At 48.2% G+C, this 23581-nt stretch overlaps 1 protein-coding gene across 1 annotated transcript in view; it reads left to right on the top strand.

The window, feature by feature from the left end:
- The window catches only part of NOL7 (nucleolar protein 7), a 44376-nt gene extending 21339 nt beyond the window's left edge, over nt 1–23037 (top strand). The window contains exons 6-8 of the mRNA XM_075316449.1: nt 12147–12268; nt 20920–20997; nt 22690–23037. Of these exons, the coding sequence (XP_075172564.1) occupies nt 12147–12268; nt 20920–20997; nt 22690–22751 (262 nt within the window). The 3' untranslated portion in view covers nt 22752–23037. The remainder of the gene's footprint in view (nt 1–12146; nt 12269–20919; nt 20998–22689) is intronic.
- The last annotated feature ends 544 nt before the right edge of the window (nt 23038–23581 follow it).

Raw genomic sequence — 23581 nt, 5'->3', positions numbered from 1 at the left:
AAAAGGCTTCACCTCCAGGAAGATATGAATAAAAAAAATCCTTTTGTCTTTATTCCAATACAAGCATGTATATAAAACTTGGATACAAACGTGATGGTTAGGAAAAAAACCAATAAAGTGTTCTTTTTCACTAACTGTTTCACTAATGTACTGTGGAACAAAAATGGCAAGTCAGAGCTGAAAATTAAGAAAAAGAATATACTTTTTATGAAGAAAAATCATAGGCCTCAACACGTTTCTCCCACCCTAACTTTAGATGCAGGGTCATTAGGAGGCCAGGTAGACTGATAGTCTGCATCCAACTGTGTGAAAAACTATCAGAAGTCCACGTTGAGCGGGCGCGCCACAGCTTGTTTTGCTTTTAGGGTGCTAACCTCTGCGGCAAGGTAGTACCAGATTTTAGGGCTATCTAGTTTTCCATCGCCCCTTTTGGTTATTTTCTCTGTGCCCTGTAAGCCCTCAGTGTTCGTGTAAATCACATTCTAGCGGACAAAATTTGGTTTGTATATGTTGTCTGTGTTTTTTTTTTTTTTTTTGCTTCTTTAATTGCATATGTAATTAAAATGAGCTTCTATCCATATTAGAGGGTGGATATTACTTTTACACGGATGAGTTATTCTAATGTCTGATCAGCCAGGGTCTGACACCCAGCACCCCCACTGATCAGCTGTTCTTGCGGCCAGTAGCGAGAGTGCGCAACTGGAAAGGTTCTGTACTGTAGCTGTCCCGTCAACTGATAATGGTCAGGTACTACATATCTGCCTCCTGTTGATTTGAATAGGAGACAGATGTGCAGTACCAAGCCTCTATCAGTTGATGGGGCAGCTCTGGAACTGAGCATTTCCTGCTGCCGGCACTGAAACAGCTGATCGGTGGGAGTGCCTGGTGTCTGACCTCGGCTGATCAGACATTGATGACCTATCCTAAGGACAGACTGTGGAGACACGGGGGTCAGTGTCGTCTGCTGGTCCGGCCTCCTTTAGAAAGACATGGTCCAGGGCTTATCCCAACTGAACGCCCGACCTCCTTAAACATGGGCGGAACACTACTCAGACAACAGAGGGTGAGGGAATCACAATATTAAGACTTTATTGGATCCCCAAACAATTAACAGCACATAACCAGCAAAACCACAGAATGTACCCAGCAACAGTTTCTCACCCTTCCGCTGGCTCACCACGGATTAGAATGTCCGTGCCTCAGAGCTTCCAGGGCTACTTACTCCAATCCAGCAGCACCCCGCTTTCGGCGGGCACCCACCGAGAAAGGAATAATGCCAGATTTAGGAAGCTGGCTGAGGGGTGCAAAGCCTGTAGTCAGGTGGCTGGATTGTCCCAAGCTGAATTCCTTCCTTAGGTAATCTTTGATATCACAACCGAATCCTTGCATTTGATGCTGAAGTCCATGTAGTATTATAATCCAGGTTCAGCTATGGCTTGCCAGTCGTATCCGCAGATCCTAGGTTGGTATCATGTAATGATATCATGTAGCAAGAGTCAACTCGGGCAATGGACATCCTCCTTCTTATACCTCTGAGCTCTCCATTTATACCATTGGGGTCTTCACGATTGGTGGATAAGACTGGGCTCTTATTGGCTAGATTTCAAGCCGCATATAAAATATCCCTAGTAGTAATGGTCTCTGACAGTGACAAGGGAGAGACAGCCCAGTCACATCGCATGCAGTAATACAGTGGAGGTTCGCACAATTGATTTCTTCATCGTTCCTATGGGAGACCCAGACCATGGGTGTATAGCTTCTGCCTCCGGAGGACACACAAAGTACTACACTAAAAAGTGTAGCTCCTCCCTCCGAGCATATACACCCCCTGGATAACCAAATATAGCCAGTTCAATGCTTTGTGTTCAGGAGGCACACATCCACACATGCATTCTCATCTGATTTTTGATTTTAAAGAGTTTGAAGAAAAGTGGGTCCAAGCCTGGACTCCCGGCATGTCCCTTCTCACCCCACTGTGTCGGCGGTGTTGTTAAGGTTGATTTCAGGGCTGGAGCCTTACATGCCGCGCTCCTTCACCATCCCTCGGGCTCTGGCTTGAAGTGGGAGCCAGCACGGTTCTCACTGCCTTGCAGGAGACCGGTCTCCATCCGCAGCCCTTTCAGGATCCTGCCGGACGGAGCACTCATCCCTCAGGGACCTGGCCCTGCGTCTCACAAGCTAAGTATTTGAGACGTTATTGTCAGGGGGTCCCTTGCAGTTTATTGTTGGGGAGAGTGTGTTATATAACTTTTCTGTCATTTCCGGCCGGTTCTCTGGTTTTCACCTGAGAACCGCGCCGAGGGTGCCTGCGCGCCGGCCGCATTGTAAAATTTAGGCCCCGGCTTCGCCTGAGGCCTAGTTTCGTTTTCACTGCCCCTGCATGTCAGTCATGCAGAGGGACAGTGCGGCGCCGCCCACCGGCCGTTCGGCACAGGGGAGGACACTCCTCTCTGAGGAGATGTTTCCCTCCCCTGTATATCTCCTTGGCCCTCCGGATCCCGCTCTTTGACTAGGTCCCGCCGCCTCTCCTTGCTCCGGCGCCATTTTATCAGCGTTCTCATATCGATCGGCGCTGGCTGCAGCATCTCTGCATAATCTGTCTGGGGGTCCGAGCTGTGGGATCCGGAGGGCACACAAACGGTCTGGTAAGCCACAACCTCCGGTTGTGAACCTTCTTATACACTCTCTGGGGGTCATTCTGGCTCAGAGCCCCCACCTCAGCAGCATGTCTCACACTAGGAGCAAGGCTGCAAGGCTGTACTCAATATGCACTGCATGTAATCTCGTACTGCCTGAACCGAGCACATATCCACATTGTGATGCCTGCTCTAACATGCTGGTGCCTCAGCCTGGAGTTTCCCCAGTGGTCCCTCCGGCTGCTCCGGCCCCGGTGGCTGAACCCCCGGCTTGGGTAGAGTTGTTCTCTAAGTCTATCTCCCAGTCCTTTGCCGACTCCATGGGAGAGTTGTCCCGGACTCTGTTGAGCATGCATCAGCCCCCTTCTCAGGGCGCCTCTGCTGCTACGGCTCGCTCTGCAGAGCTCACAGAGGATTCTTCATCTGCTCCCAGACCCCGTCCTCCTAAAAGGAGACGCAGGGTCCCCTCTCCTTCCTCGTCCCGCGGCTCTGATTCACGAGCTGACTCGCAGGACGAGGAGGATGTCTTTGCTGTGGGCTCGGACGCTACCTCAATGTGCCCCATTGATCTGACCGAGGGTGATGCAGATGTTAGTGATTTGATTGCGTCCATTAATTCTGTACTGGACCTCAATCCGCCAGTATCAGAGGAGCAACCCTCTCTGGCAGAAAAGCACCAGTTTACCTTGCCTAAGAGAACAAGGAGTGTGTTCTTTAACCACTCCAGTTTTCAGGCCACTGTGACCAAGCCCAGAGCCTGTCCTGACAAACGCTTCCCAAAGCGTGGTTCTGATGACAGTTTTCCTTTTCCACCAGAGGTGGTCAAGGAGTGGGCTCACTCACCAAGGGTAGACCCTCCGGTGTCTAGACTCTCAGCCCGGACAGTTGTATCAGTGGCTGATGGCACCTCACTTAAGGATCCCACTGTCCGCCAGGTTGACCTTCTGGCCAAGTCTGTATATGAGGCGGCAGGGGCCTCGTTCTCCCCATCTTTTGCAGCAGTATGGGCTCTCAAAGCCATCTCTGCTTCTCTAGAGGAGATGCATTCCCTCACTAGGGACTCTATGCCTGAAATGGTTGCCTTAACTTCCCAGGCTTCAGCCTTTTCATCCTACGCCATGTCTGCCATGCTGGAGGCTTCTCACCGTACTGCGGTGGCTTCGGCTAATTCCCTCGCTATCCGCAGGATCTTGTGGCTTCGAGAGTGGAAGGCAGACGCTTCTTCAAAGAAGTACCTTGCTGGGCTCCCATTTGCTGGGTCTAGGCTGTTCGGTGAACAACTGGATGAAATTATTAAGGAAGTTACTGGCGGGCAGAGTACTTCCTTGCCACAGACTAAAACCAGGAAACCTGTCCAGGGAAGGAACCAGTCGAGGTTTCGTTCCTTTCGTTCCTCTAACTGGTCGTCCTCTAAGCCCTCGGCCTCGTCCACTAACTCAGCCAAGGACCAGAAGCCTAACTGGCGCAAGAAGCCGCGTCCACAGAAGTCCGCAGGAGCTGCTGCCACCAAGGCAGCCTCCTCTTGACTATCTGGCCGAGCCAGCAACGTCCTTGGTCGGTGGCAGGCTCTCCCACTTTGGCGACGTGTGGTTTCAACACGTCTCCGATCAGTGGGTGCGGGATATCATCTCCCATGGCTACAGGATAGAATTCTCTTCCAGCCCGCTAAACAGATTTTTTCTGTCAACTCCCCCCTGCTCCAAGGCCGCCGCCTTCTCTCAGGCTGTGGCATCCTTGCAGGCTAACGGAGTAATTGTACCGGTTCCCGCCCGGGAACGGTTCAGAGGTTTCTACTCAAATCTCTTCCTAGTCCCCAAAAAGGACGGTTCCTTCCGGCCCATCCTGGATCTCAAGCTTCTCAACAAGCATGTTCAGGTGCGGCATTTTCGCATGGAGTCTCTACGATCAGTCATTGCCTCAATGACCCAAGGAGATTTCCTGGCATCCATCGACATCAAGGATGCCCATCTGCATGTGCCAATTGCAGTTTCACACCAGCATTGGTTCCGTTTTGCAATCGGAGAGGAACATTTCCAATTCGTGGCTCTCCCCTTCGGGTTAGCCACGGCCCCTCGAGTATTCACCAAGGTCATGGCAGCAGTGGTTGCGGTTCTGCACCTCCAGGGGTTGGCAGTGATTCCTTACCTGGACGACCTTCTAGTCAAGGCTTCATCCAGTGCAGACTGTCAGCGGAGTGTCTCGCTCACTCTCGCCACTCTTGTTCAATTCGGGTGGCTTGTCAATCTGCCCAAGTCCACTCTGACTCCGACCCAGAAACTCACGTACCTAGGGATGCAGTTCGAGACTCTGCCGGCACTTGTCAAGCTGCCCTTAGTCAAACAGCAGTCCCTCCATCTGGCGGTGCGCTCTCTGCTGAGGCCCCGCCGTCATTCCATCAGGCACCTAATGCAGGTGCTGGGTCAGATGGTGGCATCAATAGAAGCGGTTCCCTTTGCCCAGTTCCATCTGCGTCCTCTGCAGCTGGACATTCTCCGCTGTTGGGACAAGCGGACTTCTTCCTTGCACAGGTTGGTGGCTCTGTCGCCACAGACCAGGGGCTCTCTTCAGTTTTGGCTTCGGCCCCTCTCTCTGTCTCAGGGATGCTCCTTCCTGGCCCCGTCCTGGGTGATTCTCACCACGGATGCCAGTCTATCCGGCTGGGGAGCAGTATACCTCCACCACCGAGCACAGGGCACTTGGACTCCGTCCGAATCAGCTTTCTCGATCAATGTGCTGGAAATCAGAGCTGTGCTCCTAGCTCTTGTAGCCTTTCACCACCTGTTGGCGGGCAAGCACATTCGAGTCCAGTCAGACAACGCGACAGCGGTTGCCTACATCAATCACCAGGGCAGGACTCGCAGCCGCCTGGCAATGTTGGAGGTTCAACGCATCCTTCAGTGGACGGAGGACTCCAAGTCCACCATATCCGCAGTCCACATCCCAGGCGTAGAAAACTGGGAGGCAGATTATCTCAGCCGTCAGGCCATGGACAGCGGCGAGTGGGCTCTGCATCCGGCAGTGTTTCGGTCAATCTGCCGCAAGTGGGGAACTCCGGAAGTGGATCTAATGGCATCCCGGCACAACAACAAGATCCCGGTTTACGTGGCTCGCTCCCACGATCCTCAGGCCTTTGCAGCGGACGCGCTGGTTCAAGATTGGTCCCAGTTTCGTCTGTCTTACGTGTTTCCCCCTCTAGCTCTCTTGCCCAGAGTCCTGCGCAAGATCAGAATGGAGGGCCGTCGGGTCATCCTCATTGCTCCAGGCTGGCCCAGGCGAGCTTGGTACCCAGACCTGCTCCATCTGTCCGTAGAGGTGCCGTGGCATCTCCCGGACCGCCCAGACCTTCTCTCACAAGGTCCGTTTTTCCGCCAGAATTCTGCGGCTCTCAGATTGACGGCGTGGCTCTTGAGTCCTGGATCTTGATGACTTCTGGCATTCCTTCTGAAGTCATCTCCACTATGACTCGGGCTCGGAAGTCTTCCTCGGCCAAAATTTATCACAGGACTTGGAGAATTTTCCTGTCCTGGTGTCGTTCTTCCGGCCATGCCCCTTGGCCTTTTTCCTTGCCGACCATCCTGTCCTTTCTACAGTCCGGTCTGCAGCTAGGACTATCACTCAATTCCCTCAAGGGACAGGTCTCGGCTCTGTCAGTGTTGTTCCAGCGGCGTATCGCCCGGCTGGCTCAGGTGCGCACCTTTATGCAGGGCGCATCTCACATCATTCCGCCTTACCGGCGGCCCTTGGATCCCTGGGACCTTAATCTGGTCTTCACGGCCTTGCAGAAACCCCCCTTTGAGCCTCTTAGGGAGGTTTCTTTGTTTCGTCTTTCACAGAAAGTCGTCTTTCTAGTGGCCATAACTTCCCTCAGGAGAGTCTCTGATTTAGCTGCGCTCTCTTCGGAGTCACCTTTTTTGGTTTTTCATCAAGACAAGGTGGTTCTCCGTCCAACTCCGGACTTTCTACCTAAGGTGGTATCTCCTTTCCACCTTAACCAGGACATTTCATTGCCTTCCTTTTGTCCGGCTCCTGTTCATCGCTTTGAGAAAGCGTTGCATACTTTAGATCTGGTGCGGGCGCTCCGGATCTGTGTGTCACGCACCGCTGTTCTTAGGCGGTGCACCTCTCTCTTTGTGCTGACCACAGGTCGGCATAAGGGCCTCTCGGCTACTAAACCGACCCTGGCTCGTTGGATTAGGTCGGCCATTTCTGATGCCTACCAGTGTACTCGGGTGCCTCCCCGGAGGGGATCAAGGCACACTCGACCAGAGCTGTCGGTGCCTCTTGGGCTTTCAGGCACCAGGCTACGGCTCAGCAGGTTTGTCAGGCTGCCATTTGGTCTAGTCTGCACACCTTTTCGAAGCACTACCAAGTGCATGCTCATGCTTCGGCAGATGCGAGCTTGGGCAGACGCATCCTTCAGGCGGCTGTCGCCCATTTGTGAAGTTAGGTTTCGCCTACTTCACAGTTTTCTGTTTATTTCCCACCCATGGACTGCTTTGAGACGTCCCATGGTCTGGGTCTCCCATAGGAACGATGAAGAAAAAGAGAATTTTGTTTACTTACCGTAAATTCTTTTTCTTATAGTTCCGTAATGGGAGACCCAGCACCCTCCCTGTTGCCTGTTGGCAGTTTCTTGTTCCGCGTGTTATCACCGGCTGTTGTTGTAGACAGAGGTTCCGGTTGTTCCGGTTTTTGCTCTATCTCTACTGGTGGGTGGCTATTCTTCAGCTTTTGCACTAAACTGGCTATATTTGGTTATCCAGGGGGTGTATATGCTCGGAGGGAGGAGCTACACTTTTTAGTGTAGTACTTTGTGTGTCCTCCGGAGGCAGAAGCTATACACCCATGGTCTGGGTCTCCCATTACGGAACTATAAGAAAAAGAATTTACGGTAAGTAAACAAAATTCTCTTTTTGTCAGGGTATCTGATCCTCTGGCCAAGGTAATTACACAAGTCAACAAGCGCTTTAAAGGTCCAGTCACATATAACGAGATCGTTATTACATCACAGTTTCCGGATCGGTGTTAAATCGGTGAGGTGACACACAGTCATTTTCCCAACTATTTTAGTAACGATGCAGCGACCTGTATAACGATCTCGGTGGTCGTTGGGACCCTGTCACACAGCAGCTATGTAACGATTCAAACCTCAAATAGGGGCGTAGTGTTTGACGCTGTAAGCCACGTAGGCATGCATATGCGTCGCCTTTTCCACACCCCTCCGCTCCAATTGCGGGCCAATACTGCGTTCTGATTAGGCGGCCGGCCTAGAAGGCAACTTTGTATCGTTCTATGCTCAAGCTTTGCTTTTAGGATAGAACCTGCGACTCCACCCGGATTCATTCGTTCTTTGTTCCCGGTTGCTTTGCTTGCTTTTCGGATCGAAGCTGCATCTGCCCCCGGATTCATCCCTCCTTCGTTCCCGAGTGTTTGCTTACTGTTCTCAGCGCCAACCAATCGATGCAGAGGGGGCGCGGAAAAGGTGTCGCAACTACACACCTACGTGTCACACTTCTTAAGTTCTCGTCTAGGTCATTAACGAGATCGTTGGTAGGTGTCAAACCTACAGATCCATCCTGCCCAGCAGGACTCCAACGAGCAAAAAATGGCCCAGCACATTCAGCAACGACCAAAGATCTCTCAGCAGGGGGAGGATCGTTGGTATATGTCAAACATAACGAGGTCGCTGGTGAAGTTGTTTCGTCACAGAAACTGTGATGTAGCAACGATGTCGTCAGCGATCTTGTTATATGTGAAGTTGCTTTCACACTAGACTCTATGAAACGAAACAATGGGAGGCTTATCCCCGTTTATAAACAAAATATCTTCATGTCCAGCTGAATGTTAAGAAACTTTAACCCTTGCTAGGCACTGAGAGTCCGTGTCGTCACACAGACCATCAATGTAAAAGTAGTGGACAACTTCTTTTAAAATGACAATAAAAAAAAAAAATACAGCCCTCAGCTCTCTCAACAGAAAAATAAGTTGTCGGTCTTTAAAAATTGCTTTTTTTTTTTTTTTTTTTTTACAGCAGTAAATTGTGGAAAAACTCTTTTGATATTTGGCAGGGCTGTGGAGTCGGAGCTCATTTTGGTGGAGTCGGTATAAAATGCATCGACTCAGACTCCTAAAATATATAATAAATTGGGGACAGTAGTGCAATGCAGAATGTGCTGAATATTTTTTCACAGGAATTTGGGAAAGTTATGAAATGTCCTATAAATGGCTGTTCTTTTCCTGATCTAAGGCTACATTCACACACAGTGTTTTTGCCGCGTTTTTTGAGGATACGTTTGTCAGCTGCAAAAGCAGATCAGCTTTTTAAGCTCCTAGATAGATAATGCTTTCAATAGCAAAAGCAGATTAGAAAAAGGCCACACAAACTGACATGCTCATTCTTTGTGAGGATCCTCACAACACGATGTGTCTGAATTTCCTATCTTGAAACCCATTGCCTTTGCTGAGATGCCCGGAGTCACTGCATTTCACTGAACTATTTTGCCATCAATGTTTGATATGTTTGTAACAAGAAAGAAATTGTTAGCAAGACTGGCAGTAAAAGATAGTAAAGCTCATCACACCGGCCAGTTTCTCCAGGCCTTAGTGGAAAAAGTTCTGCAAGATTACGATCTCAAAAAAGAACAGGTTCTTGCTATTGTAAAGGACAATGCTTCAAACTTGATAAGTACAATTAAATTGATGAATGAGAGTAATGAACAACATCTAGAAGAACATTTAGGATTTAGTATGTGTGAGATGGAAGGCCACAGTGCTGTTCATGTAACTCAGGCACAAACAGATATTACAACAGAAGAACAGCAAAATGATACTTTAGAATTAGATGATCTTGTTGGAGCTGCTTCAAAACACTTTCATATTCATCAAATGCGCTGTGTTGTGCACACGCTGCAGCTGGCAATAAGAGTCTGCAAGAGGGACCCCGGTTTCACACATCCGGCTTTTCACCGGTTTGGCGGATGCGGCGCACTCCAGTACAGTGTATACAGTACAGTGGCAGCGCGACAAACGCCGGTGACATACTGTCATGTGACCTGGAAGTTGCGGCGCTGCCACTGTACTGTATCGTAATGAACTGGCGTGCGCCGCATCCGCCAAACTGGCGAAAAGCCGGATGTGTGAAACTGGGCGGACGTGCTGGAAATCTAATTGGAAATGTGAGGAAGTTGGTTATTGCCGCCAGAACTCCTAAAATTAATTCCATCTTGAAGAGACGTGCTGGGAAAGGGGCAATTGTTTATCAAGCCACTCGGTGAGGCAGCACTTGTTTAAACCCTAGAACGCATACCTGGGGCCTCGCAGGCCTGCTAGGTTATTTGTTTTCTATGGTAGATTTCTATGGTTGCGCATTCTAGGGTTAATGACTGAGCGATTTCTTGAACTAAAATCGTTTCTTATAGATATGGTGAACCCTCAAGTAACATTAAATGAAGGTCAATAGACACAGGTGGCTGAATTGAAGGAATTGCTTAATCGCCCATTTACCGTGACTAAAAAATTACAAGCTGAGGATTTAACTCCTGGCATTTTCATAAGGAAGTGGAAGAACTTGCTATTTTGCCTGTCCCAAAGAGAAGGTTTAATCGCAGATGGCATTTCTGCTTCAATGAAACGGAGAGAGACACAGCTATTGGAAAATAAAATTCTTCTGGCAGCTGTTTATGTGGACCCAAGTCATCATATACTGCTTGATGATCAACAGCTTACTAAAGGAAAAGAAGCTTTGAGTGAGGTAGCAGTTAGGATGAGCGGCTACAGGACTGCCAGGCGCAAGAGGACTTGGGGCCTGACAGTGCTACTGCTACCATATCTTCACCCTCATCAGATGAGGAGTTTAACGTTGACAAGTATTTGGATGACGTGGTGCAGGCAAAGCATTGCCGCAAGGAAAAAGATTTCACTCCGTCTCCTATAGCAGCAGATTGACCAGATTTCAGTAAAATTTTTCACTTGCTCTCAAAGAAATAGAAAACTTCAACCGTTCATCAAAACTGACTGTGCATGAGGCAATTCCTTTATACCTGGAAATTGTTAGAGATGTTGCCCATGTGGTTACGGCTTTGCCTCCAACCCAAGTTACTGTAGAGAGGTTGTTCTCCAGCCTTAAAATTATTAGGTCAGATTTGAGGTCATCTGCGAAGGAGGATCTGATGGAGGCAATTCTATTTCTTACAACAAATTCATAGACTGCACAAATGTTATTTACTATGTTTTTGTTGAAAACTGTTTTTTGCCACTTACATATTGTATTACATAGTGTTATATATAACACACAATATATGCTCTGTATATAACACTATGTAATACACTATGTAATATATATATATAACACTATTTAAGAGGGAAAAAACAGTTTTCAACAAAAACATACTAAATATTTAGTATAATGCTTATATTTAAGTGAAAAATTTACTGTAGTACAATGTGAACATCAGACATTTAATCATTTTTATGATACAATAATCAAGATATCTTGATAGAACATAGAATATATTTATTGGAATACAACTTTAGAACACAAACTAAAATTGTAAATATGTAATACAATATGTAATATATACAGTGTGTGTGTGTGTGTATGTATGTATGTATGTATATATGTATATATATATATATATATATATATATATATATATATATATATATATATATATATATATATATATATATATATATAATATTACACACACCACACACAAGATATATATGTAAGCTACTGTATATTACATAGTGTATTACATATTTACAATTTATCACAGTTTTTTGTGTTCTAAAGTTGTCTTCCAATAAATATATATTTTATGTTCTATCCAAATATATTATCGTATCATAAAAATTATTAAATGTCTGCTCTTCACATACACATGTTCATGTACTACAATCAATTTTTCACTTAACTATAAGCAATATATGTAGGAGTCGGAGTCGGTGCAAGGGAAATTGAGGAGTCTGAGTTGAAGGTTTGGCTTACCGACTCCACAGCCCTGATATTTAGTGTTACCTGTTGTACAAATAAGAGTAACCAGGTCACTTTTATTGCTCAGTTCGCACCTTTTAAATTGGCAGAATTGCAGTTATTGTTTCTGTAATTTCTCCGTGCCAAGATTTTTTTTCCTTGATTTTCTATACATTCTATAAATTAATGGTGGCATTCACCCGAAGAGTCCTCATATGGCTCTGTCTATGGAAGACTGGAAGGGAAAGAATAATTGTCCACAATGGGAAGTGGATATTACATTTCTAAACAGAAGATGGTTTAGTTTGTCATGAAGTTTCATTATGACATCTGAAATGATATCTTGTGCGGAGCAAAGTAACCAGAACATTGTGTCACTGAGCTACAAAACCTCCTCATGTTTCTCAGGAAGCGGGCGAGTGTTTAGTCTGAAAGCCGGGCTGTTCTGCTACAGCGTAAGCCCCCTGTCTACTGTGCTAAGAATAGGATGGCGCTGTCATTGCCGGCCACTGAGGATTTGTTTCTTTTTGTTTTAGGTTACAAGATAACTACAAGGTAGTACAGTTGGAAGAGTACAGTGCAAGAGATCTACTGCAGCAAAGGGCAAAATCCTTCATCCAGGAAAGGTTGTATGGAGAGACCATGAATAGGACAACAGGTGAATATTGTGCCAGCCTATATGGCTTCTATACACTGCTGTACGGGCCTCAGCCTAATGTGATTTTAGAGTTGGCTGATTCTATGGCCTGGCTTCTAGCTTTAGATACAGAGATGCATAGCATTAGGCTGCAGCCACACTGGCATTAATGCAAGTGAATTGCATGACACGCAGCTCCCGCTCTGCTGGAGTGTAAGCCGAGTGTCAGGCGATTGTCATGCCACTGTGATGCGATCCAGCAATCACAGCACAGCCCCGGAGGAGAGGGGCGGGTGCTGGAGAGGGAGGGGTTAATCTCCCCATCTCCTCCACTGTCAGTTTGTGATTCTCGCACTGCACTTGCATTACACCAATGTAATGTGAGTGCAATGCAATGTTTCGCTCACACCCATAGACTTGTATGGGTGCGAGTGAAAACAAATCGGATTCCAGCCACAGCATGCTGCAATTGTTTTCTCGGTCCGATTAGGGCTGAGAACAAGATCGCTCATGGAGTAACATGGGTGCGGGTGGAATGTGATTTATATATATATATATATATATATATATATATATATATATATATATATATATATATATATATATATATATATATATATATATATATATATATATATATATATATATATATATATATATATATGTATATATATATATATATATATATATATATATATATATATATAATGTATCTATCTCTCTATCGCATTTTACTCACTCCGTTTCAGGTGTTTTGGGTGCCGGATGGAAGTGATCATTGTCTGAGCAGAACAGCACTGCTCTGTCAACTTTATAGTAGTCATGGCCGGCTACTGCACATCCATTTCTAGTCGCATGGGTACAGTTGGATCTGAAGTACCCTGTTGTGGCCGCCATGCACTTGTGTCTGAGCGAAACAGCATGGTTCCAACATCACTTTCGGACGCCACTGGTACTGGAGACGGCTGATTGGTCAGGTTGCTGGTTGTCACACCCCTCTGATCTGATATTCTAAGGATAGGCTATTGATCTAAAATGATATTAAAGTACTGGATACCTAATTTAACCTCTCCTAATATGCATGTTACCCATTTTTATTTATTTTTTCTTTGTCGCTCCATTGGGAGACCCAGACAATTGGGTGTATAGCTTCTGCCTCCGGAGGCCACACAAAGTATTACACTTTAAAAAGTGTAACCCCTCCCCTCTGCCTATACACCCTCTCGTGCATCACGGGCCCATCAGTTTTATGCTTTGTGTTGAAGGAGGCACACATTCACGCAAGCTCCACATTTTAGTCAGCAGCAGCTGCTGATTGTATCGGATGGAAGAAAAGAGGGCCCCCACGGGGCCCCCGGCATGCTCCCTTCTCACCCCACTAAGTCGGCGGTGCTGTCAAGGTTGAGGTACCCATTGCGGGTACAAAGGCTGGAGCCACATGCCGTTTTCCTTCCCCATCCCTTAGAGGCTCTGGGAGAAGTGGGATCCTAACCGGTCACCTTTCACTAGGACCGGGCTCCCTCCGCAGCCCCTGGGGGAATCTGACGGACAGGAGACTGGGTATCATCAGGGACAGGCCCTGCATCTAAAAGGTACTCTGTGTCCCCTTGGGGACGGCGCATGGAGCGCCTGTGTTACAGACGCTGCAGCGGCTGCTGTTTTTTCTGTGACGACCGGGACTACCGCGCCGACCGCGCCTGTTCGTCGGCCGCGTTATTAAATTTAGTCCCCGGCTTCTGCGGCCTAGTACCATAACTCCCGCCCCCGGGCCTGCCAGTCAGGGGTAAGGGCGGGACGGTCGACTGGACGTCGGCAGTGAGGGCTGGAGCATACTTAGGTGTTCTCCTCCCCCCTCACTGAACACTGTGGGGCACCAGATTCCCGCACTTTATTAGTCACCGCCCACGGCTCCCTCCTCCCCTGAGAACTCTGGCAGCCATTGTTACAATCACTTCTGCCGGTGGAGGATTTCAGAACGAGCTCTGCAGCTCTGGGAGGCCCAGGCGGGGAATCTGGTGGACACACAACCGCTTTGGGCGGTCGGTAAGCCACACCGGTTACCAGGTGCTGGCCCCCCTAGGTGCCGAAGTGTGTATATATATATATATATATATATATATATATATATATATATATATATATATAATATTGTATACTGTATACATTTTCTCTGTTCGGCCGCATTATTTTGCTTTTGGCTATATACCCTCACTGATCACTCTCAGAGGAGACAACAGCATGTCGTCCGCAAAGAGCAAGGGTGCCAAGGCACAGGCTTATTTTGCAACCTGTACCTCTTGTGCGGCTATGTTACCTGCAGGTTCCACCTACCCTCACTGTGTGCAATGCTCGGCCCCTGTGGCACTCACTCAGCCGGAGCCTCGGGCACTGGTGGGACCCTCGGCTCAGGTAGAACCGCCGGCTTCCACTGTCCAGGTGGCAGGGACAGAGTTTGCAGTTTTGGCTGAGAAACTCTCTGAGTCGCTTTCACAGTCCATGGCTCAGTCTATGGACAAATGGTCTGCTAAGATACTAGAAGCCTTGCAGTCCAGATCGGTAACACAGGCCCAGGGCACTGTGAGTTCATTGCCCCCAGGCCCCTCTCGGTCGGCGCAGCAAAGTGCTCCTGGGGTGACACCTAGGTCCCACGGTGAGGACTCCGACACGGACCGCAGTCCCAGACCGGCAAAGCGGGCTCGCTGGGAACCTTCCCCGACTTCATCACGCTGTTCGGGGTCTCAGCATAAGGACTCTCTGGAGTATGAAGCGGAGGTCGCAGCTCAGGGCTCTGATCCTGACGTTGCTCTCAATCTAGATACACCTGAAGGGGACGCCATAGTAAATGACCTTATAGCGTCCATCAACCAGGTGCTAGATCTTTCTCCCCCAACTCCACCTATAGAGGAGTCGACTTTGCAGCAGGAGAAGCACCAGTTTAGGTTTCCCAAACGTACACGGAGTGCGTTTTTCGATCACTCTAACTTCAGAGATGCTGTCCAGAAGCACAGAGCATTTCCGGACAAGCGCTTTACTAAGCGCCTTAATGACACACGTTACCCCTTCCCCCCTGACGTAGTTAAGGGTTGGGCTCAGTGTCCCAAGGTGGATCCTCCAGTCTCTAGACTGGCGGCTAGATCCGTAGTATCAGTGGCAGATGGTTCATCGCTCAAGGATGCCACTGACAGGCAAATAGAGCTCCTGATGAAATCCATCTATGAAGCCATAGGCGCGTCTTTTGCTCCGGCCTTTGCAGCCGTGTGGGCACTCCAAGCTATCTCAGCTTGTCTGTCTGAGATTAATGCGGTCACACGTACCTCTGCTCCGCAAGTTGTGTCTTTGACTTCTCAGGCGTCGGCCTTTTCGTCCTACGCCATGAACGCCTTCCTGGACTCTGCGAGCCGTACAGCGGTAGCATCCGCCAATTCGGTGGCAGTCCGCAGGGCCATGTGGCTACGCGAATGGAAGGCAGACTCTGCTTCCAAGAAGTTCTTAACCGGTTTGCCATTTTCTGGCGACCGTTTGTTTGGCGAGCAATTGGACGAAATTATTAAACAATCCAAGGGAAAGGACTCGTCCTTACCCCAGTCCAAACCAAACAGACCTCAGCAACGAAAAATACAACCGAGGTTTCGGTCCTTTCGGCCCTCAGCCAGGTCCCATTCCTCCACGTCCAACAGGTCAGAGAAGGGCCAGAGGAACTCTTCTGCATGGCGGTCTAAGTCACGTCCTACGAAGACCGCCGGAGGAACCGCCTCCAAGGCGGCCTCCTCATGACTTTCGGCCTCCCCAAACCGCATCCTCGGTCGTTGGCAGGCTCTCCCGCTTTTGCGACGCCTGGTGGCCACATGTCCAAGACCGATGGGTGAGAGACATTCTGTCTCACGGTTACAGGATAGAGCTCAGTTCTCGTCCTCCGACTCGTTTCTTCAGAACATCTCCGCCCCCCGAGCGAGCCGTTGCACTTTTTCAGGCGGTGAACACTCTGAAGGCAGAAGGAGTTGTGATCCCTGTTCCCCTTCAAGAACGTGGTCGCGGTTTTTACTCCAACTTGTTCGTGGTGCCAAAAAAGGACGGATCATTCCGTCCCGTTCTGGACCTCAAACTGCTCAACAGACACGTGAGAACCAGACTGTTCCGGATGGAATCTCTCCGCTCTGTCATCGCCTCGATGTCCCAAGGAGACTTCCTAGCATCAATCGACATCAGGGATGCTTATCTCCATGTGCCGATTGCACCAGAGCATCAACGCTTCCTGCGTTTCGCCATCGGGGACGAACACCTTCAGTTCGTGGCACTGCCTTTCGGCCTGGCGACAGCCCCACGGGTCTTCACCAAGGTCATGGCAGCAGTGGTGGCGGTCCTACACTCTCAGGGCCACTCGGTGATCCCTTACTTAGACGATCTTCTAGTCAAGGCACCCTCCCGGGTGGCATGTCAACACAGCCTGACCATTGCTCTGGAGACTCTCCAGAGGTTCAGGTGGATCATCAATTTCCCAAAGTCAAAATTGACACCGACCCAATCACTGACTTACCTCGGGATGGAGTTTCATACTCTCTCAGCGATAGTGAAGCTTCCGCTGGACAAACAGCGTTCACAGCAGACAGGGGTGCAATCTCTCCTTCGGGCCCAGTCACACCCTTTGAGGCGCCTCATGCACTTCCTAGGGAAGATGGTGGCAGCAATGGAGGCAGTTCCCTTTGCGCAGTTTCATCTGCGTCCACTCCAATGGGACATTCTCCGCAAATGGGACAGGAGGTCGACGTCCCTAGACAGGAACGTCTCTCTTTCACTGGCAGCCAAAACCTCTCTTCAGTGGTGGCTTCTTCCCACTTCTTTGTTGAAGGAAAAATCCTTCCTGCCCCCATCCTGGGCTGTGGTCACGACGGACACGAGTCTGTCAGGGTGGGGAGCGGTCTTCCTCCACCACAGGGCTCAGGGAACCTGGACTCCGACAGAGTCCTCCCTTCAGATCAATGTTCTCGAGATAAGGGCAGTGTATCTAGCCCTAAAGGCGTTCCAGCGGTGGCTGGAGGGCAGGCAGATCCGAATACAGTCGGACAACGCCACGGCGGTCGCGTACATCAACCACCAAGGCGGCACACGCAGTCGTCAAGCCTTCCAAGAAGTTCGGCGGATTCTGCTGTGGGCGGAAGCCACAGCCTCCACCATCTCCGCAGTTCACATCCCGGGCGTAGAAAACTGGGAAGCAGACTTTCTCAGTCGCCAGGGCATGGACGCAGGGGAATGGTCTCTTCACCCGGACGTGTTTCAAGAGATCTGTTGCCGCTGGGGAACGCCGGACGTCGACCTCATGGCGTCTCGGCACAACAACAAAGTCCCGGCATTCATGGCACGGTCTCAAGATCACAGAGCTCTGGCGGCGGACGCATTAGTTCAGGATTGGTCGCAGTTTCGACTGCCTTATGTATTTCCTCCTCTGGCACTGCTGCCCAGAGTGTTACGCAAGATCAGGTCCGACTGCCGCCGCGCCATCCTCGTCGCTCCAGACTGGCCGAGGAGGTCGTGGTACCCGGATCTGTGGCACCTCACGGTGGGTCAACCGTGGGCACTCCCAGACCGTCCAGACTTGCTGTCTCAAGGGCCATTTTTCCATCTGAATTCTGCGGCCCTCAACCTGACTGTGTGGCCATTGAGTCCTGGCTCCTAGCGTCCTCAGGGTTATCTCAAGATGTCATTGCCACCATGAGACAGGCCAGGAAACCAACGTCCGCCAAGATCTATCACAGGGCTTGGAGGATCTTCTTATCCTGGTGCGCTGATCAGGGTTTTACCCCCTGGCCGTTTGCCTTACCCACTTTTCTTTCTTTCCTTCAATCCGGAATGGACAAGGGTTTGTCTCTCGGCTCTCTCAAGGGACAAGTATCGGCGCTTTCCGTGTTTTTTCAAAAGCGTCTAGCCAGGCTTCCGCAGGTCCGCACGTTCCTGCAGGGAGTTTGCCACATAGTCCCACCTTACAAGCGTCCGCTGGAACCCTGGGATCTTAACAGGGTGCTAACGGCTCTTCAGAAACCACCTTTCGAGCCGATGCGAGATGTCTCTCTATCACGCCTTTCGCAGAAGGTGGCCTTCCTAGTGGCAGTCACATCACTTCGGAGAGTGTCTGAGCTAGCAGCGCTGTCATGCAAAGCCCCCTTCCTGGTGTTTCACCAGGATAAGGTGGTTCTGCGTCCGGTCCCGGAATTTCTCCCTAAGGTGGTATCCCCTTTTCATCTCAATCAGGATATCTCCTTACCTTCTTTTTGCCCTCATCCAGTTCACCAATGTGAAAAGGATTTGCACTTGTTAGATCTGGTGAGAGCACTCCGGCTCTACATTTCTCGCACGGCGCCCCTGCGCCGTTCTGATGCGCTCTTTGTCCTTGTCGCTGGCCAGCGTAAGGGGTCGCAGGCTTCCAAGTCAACCTTGGCTCGGTGGATCAAGGAACCGATTCTTGAAGCCTACCGTTCTTCTGGGCTTCCGATTCCTTCAGGGCTGAAAGCCCATTCTACCAGAGCCGTAGGTGCATCCTGGGCATTGCGGCACCAGGCTACGGCTCAGCAGGTGTGTCAGGCGGCTACCTGGTCGAGTCTGCACACTTTCACGAAACACTATCAGGTGCATGCCTATGCTTCGGCAGATGCCAGCCTAGGTAGGCGAGTCCTTCAGGCGGCGGTTGCCCACCTGTAAGAGGGGGCCGTTTTCGGCTCTTTTTATCGAGGTATTCTTTTACCCACCCAGGGACTGCTTTTGGACGTCCCAATTGTCTGGGTCTCCCAATGGAGCGACAAAGAAGAAGGGAATTTTGTTTACTTACCGTAAATTCCTTTTCTTCTAGCTCCTATTGGGAGACCCAGCACCCGCCCCTGTTCCCTTCGGGCTGTTGTTCTTTTGTGTACACATGTTGTTCATGTTGAATTGTTCTTTTGGTTCATGGTTTCAGTTCTCCGAACATCCTTCGGATTGAATTTACCTTAGACCAATTTATAAGTTTCCTCCTTCCTGCTTTGGCACCAAAACTGATGGGCCCGTGATGCACGGGAGGGTGTATAGGCAGAGGGGAGGGGTTACACTTTTAAGTGTAATACTTTGTGTGGCCTCCGGAGGCAGAAGCTATACACCCAATTGTCTGGGTCTCCCAATAGGAGCTAGAAGAAAAGGAATTTACGGTAAGTAAACAAAATTCCCTTCTTTTCTTAAGCAACATCCCCAAACGGAAAGGTTTTCTTCTCAATTAGAAAAGCATAGTTGTTTTCTTCCAGAAACAGCGCCATCACCTGACTATAGGTTGTTTGTAGTATTGTAGTTAATTTGTTCACTTCAATGTTGCGAAGTTAGAATATCCTAAATGAAATGCACAGGTGTGGTGCTGCTTCTGGAATAAAGCAGTCATGCTTTTCTAATCCTGAACTAGAATTCTGAAAGAGCCCTTATCATTGGTCCGATCTCTGTTTGCAATGCACAGACTGGCCACGCGTCTCCTGCCACGTGTGTGACAGCCTCATATGTTTGTATGAAGTTGTCATAGTCGGGTCATATGATATTGGCTGCCTGACAGAGTTCTTAAAGCACCACTCCAGTGTTTTTTTCATCGCTGGAGTGCCTCCTGTCTTATACTCTCCCTCTAGCGGCTTCATCCTTTATTGATGTCACTCTTTTCCTGCGGTGCCATCTTGTACCCTTAACTTCTGACCGACTGGAAGTGAAAAGTTACATCACAAGCGTTCAGTGCAAGTCTGAGAGTCAGAAGGAGGGTCTCCGAGTTACATTGAGTTGTGACCGACCGGAGAGGGGGTGATAAGTTAGTGGGAAACAGTTGTTGGGCGACTTAGGTCTCTTTCACACATCAGTTTTTTGTGTTTTGTTTTGTTTTTTGCATCAGTCACAATCCGTCTTGTGATTGATGAGACGGATCCCTCGCAGATTGTGGTAAAACTGATGCGACGGATCCTGTAAAAAAAAAAAAAAAAGTAGTATCCGTCGTACTTTTTTTTTTTTTTTTTTTTTTTTTTACATGGCAAATGTTATTTGCTATTGATTGGTAAACCAGGAGAGGCTAATACAAGTCAATGACAAAATCATGGATCCAGCACTGGATCTATTTTTTTTAACAAAACGACGGATTAGGACTGACGGAAAAAACCTGACGGAAAAAACCTGATGTGTGAAAGAGGCCTAAGATATAAAGCCCCACTCCAGTGGTGAATTAGAAAGAAAGAAAAAAAACAAAAACATTTTAAGGCCCTGTGCGCGCACTGTGGATTTGTTTCACAAAAAAGAAAAACGCACCTACTTGCAGAAAAAAACGCTTTTTCCGCCGTATGCTGCGTTTTTGCCTGTGTTTTTTTTTTTTTAATATTGTCCATGACAAAACACGGAAACACACAGAAAAGAAGTGAAATGCTGCAGCTTTTTTGCTGCAGAAATTTTGCAGAAAAACCTGGAAGGAAAAAAGACGCAGTGTGCGCACACCATTTTAGATTTCTCATAGACTTTGCTGGGGAAGGACTGCATGAAGCTTATGAACAAAAACTGCACCAATTCTGCAGCAAAAACCGCAGCAAATCCACGGCATGATAACACAAAATCTTTATTCGACAGCCGGTCAGCTTTTACCTGCTGTGTTTTAATGCTCATTCTTCTGCTAATTGTGTAAATATTTCTTTTTGCAGCTAATGAATTTCTCTCTGTTTCACGTAAAAGGGATGTCATCAAAAAGCCAGCCGTTCAGTTCACTGACAACAATTGGGGTACGTATGGTGTAGATAACCACGTTCTGAATTTCGGTGACGTTTGATGTCCATACTCTTGTTTTTATGGGGCGTTCCATCACTTGTGAATTTTTATTTTTTGTTTCCTGTACACTTTTTGAAAACTTTTTTTTTTTTTTCTTCTCCAAATGCTTGTACAAATGTTTGTCCAGCTCAAGATAATTCTTTTTGAAAGTTACAATATAATATACTTCAGATGAGAAAACGCCTCATAGCCAATAGTAAGTGTGAAGCAAGCAGACTGTCTCATTTTAGTAGCTAATCCTGCCCTATTCTCTGTCTATACATAGACTGTGTCTGACTAGGTGGCCGACTTGGTATGGAAGTGACCAGCTCATTTTTTTCACACCGATGGTCACTCCCTGACATGGGACATTACTCTCCTGGGTAGAAACCATTTTGAAAGTGGAGCCTGTGACTACTGCAGATTTCTAGACATGAGGATGTACCGTATTTTCCGTTTTATAAGACGCACCCCAAATGTGAAGGAGGAGAGTAGGAAAAAACATTTTTTACTGTTAAAATGAGGATCTGTTTTATAATCCTAGTGTCTCTTATATTAACTCACCAGGGGAAGCGGCGGTGGTGGTGGGAGCGGCTCAGGAAGGTCACAGGAGGCAGTGTAGGTGATGCTGCAGGCTCGGAGGAGGGGGTGTCATGTCATGGCTCAAGAGGGTCAGTGTGCGGCAGCAGAGGGTCAGCGATACTGCGGGCTTGTGGGGTGTTGCTGTGGCGAGCGACATTGATCTGCTGGCGGACTGCTGGCTCCATTGAATCGCCGGCCGTTGACTTGATGGACTTTATTGAAGTCCATCGCATCAATTGCTAGTGATTCAAAGCAGCCTGCAGATCAATTGCGCCTGCTGCCGCTACACCCCACAAGCCTACAGTATCGCTGACCCTCCGCTGCCGCACACTGACCCTCTTGAGCGGCTCCACTGCAGTGACACCCCCTTCGAGCCCTCCGTATTGCTGACGTTGCGCCACCACTGCCGCCCCGGTAAGCCAAAAGCGGTTGATAAGACGCAGCCCCCTTTTCCCTCCCAGTTTTAGGGGGAAAAAGTGTCTTCTAAACCGGAAAATTCGGTCTATTTTTAAACTTGGATTTTTTTTTTTTAGATTCTTTTATAAATGCCTACTCTTTTTACGTATATTGTCTATGGTAGGAGATCTTTGACTAGATGACGCTTACTGATGAAGCACATGATGACTTCCATGTGCACCAAGTTTCTGCCAGATGTTACCAGTATCCATCAGTCACAGCTTGCTTTATCACAGAAGACATGGCTCTGCTTATACACAAGAAATGAGTGTACCTTGTACTGTCATCTTTTGGTTCTTTGTTTGGCCAGGTGCACACTGCATTATTGGTTACGGCCTGGTGTATGTGTGCCCGGCTTACATGAAATCATAAGAACCCATTGCAGAAAAAAATGGTTTATTTTGTTTTTACACGGACCCTGTGTGTGGGAGGGTGCAGTCTGCCTTCTGGTACAGTAAAATTAATGTTATGCAGATGCATTTCACATAGACTGACATTAACAAGCCACATGCTTGCCAGACTTAAAGCAGTTCTGTTTTTAGATAATTGCAGATGTAAAAATCCAGCTAGTACTGTCTTTGATTCTATAGGCAGATATAGCTTACATTCATATGTCTTTATTTCTGCAGGTGAAGATGAGAAACAGCGAGCAGCAAAGTTTAATCTAAAATGGGCAGACAAAAAGCTTTGACCCCTTCTGGAATAAGAACTTTTGTGCTTGAAGCTGGAACAGTCAGTTTTCTCTGTAGCGAGGGTTATTGGGATGTGTAACTGGAGTTACTATCTGTCATCACACATGCAGCTACATTACACTGCCCGATTCACCAACCCCAGGGAGATGTTGGTGCTCCGGGAACATCCGATGCTTCGCCTCTGCTACGTGGACTTTCATTTGTGAGAAATTTGTAAAACTCTCACCTGCTTTTATATAAAAAGAAAACTATTTTTGGTTGAAATAGACCAACTTGTCGTCCAGCCACTTATTTGTTCTTATTTGTTAAATTCTTGTATAAAGTGTCCAGACGTCTATATGTTCCCATATTAATGATTTCTGGGGAGCTCCGCTGGCTTCTCTGGAAAGTGAGTAACTGCGTGGTGTCTGGATGGAGATGCTCCACGGTAAGGTTTGCTCCTGTCTGAGAATAGCCTTACTGTCTCCCGCTGACCTCTCGGAAGAAGCTAGAGATAAGCGGTTAAGCACAACATAGCAGATGGAGAACTGAAGGCAGCTCACATACTTGTGTATATATATTTTTTTTTTCTCGCTCAATCTACAGGCAAAGGATTTTGTCTGGGCTGTCAGCCAGATTTGTTGTAAGCAGCTTGAATTGTGTCTTGCGGCACTAATAATTCTGCCTCGCAGTATGTGTTCTGTACAAAACACAGTTCTGTGAAAATATGACAACTGAATAAGTCATTATTTACAGTAAACGACAACGCTTTAAGTAGGATTCAGGGCAGCTATTTCTAGTGAAGTGTGTGTGTTAGCATTGCTAGCTAGACCAGTAGACCCCAGCCCAT

Source organism: Anomaloglossus baeobatrachus, chromosome 6 (genome assembly GCF_048569485.1).
Source record: "Anomaloglossus baeobatrachus isolate aAnoBae1 chromosome 6, aAnoBae1.hap1, whole genome shotgun sequence".
Lineage (NCBI taxonomy): Eukaryota > Metazoa > Chordata > Amphibia > Anura > Aromobatidae > Anomaloglossus > Anomaloglossus baeobatrachus.
The sequence above is the reverse complement of the archived record's forward strand: the minus strand, read 5'-3'. Positions and strand labels throughout refer to the sequence as shown.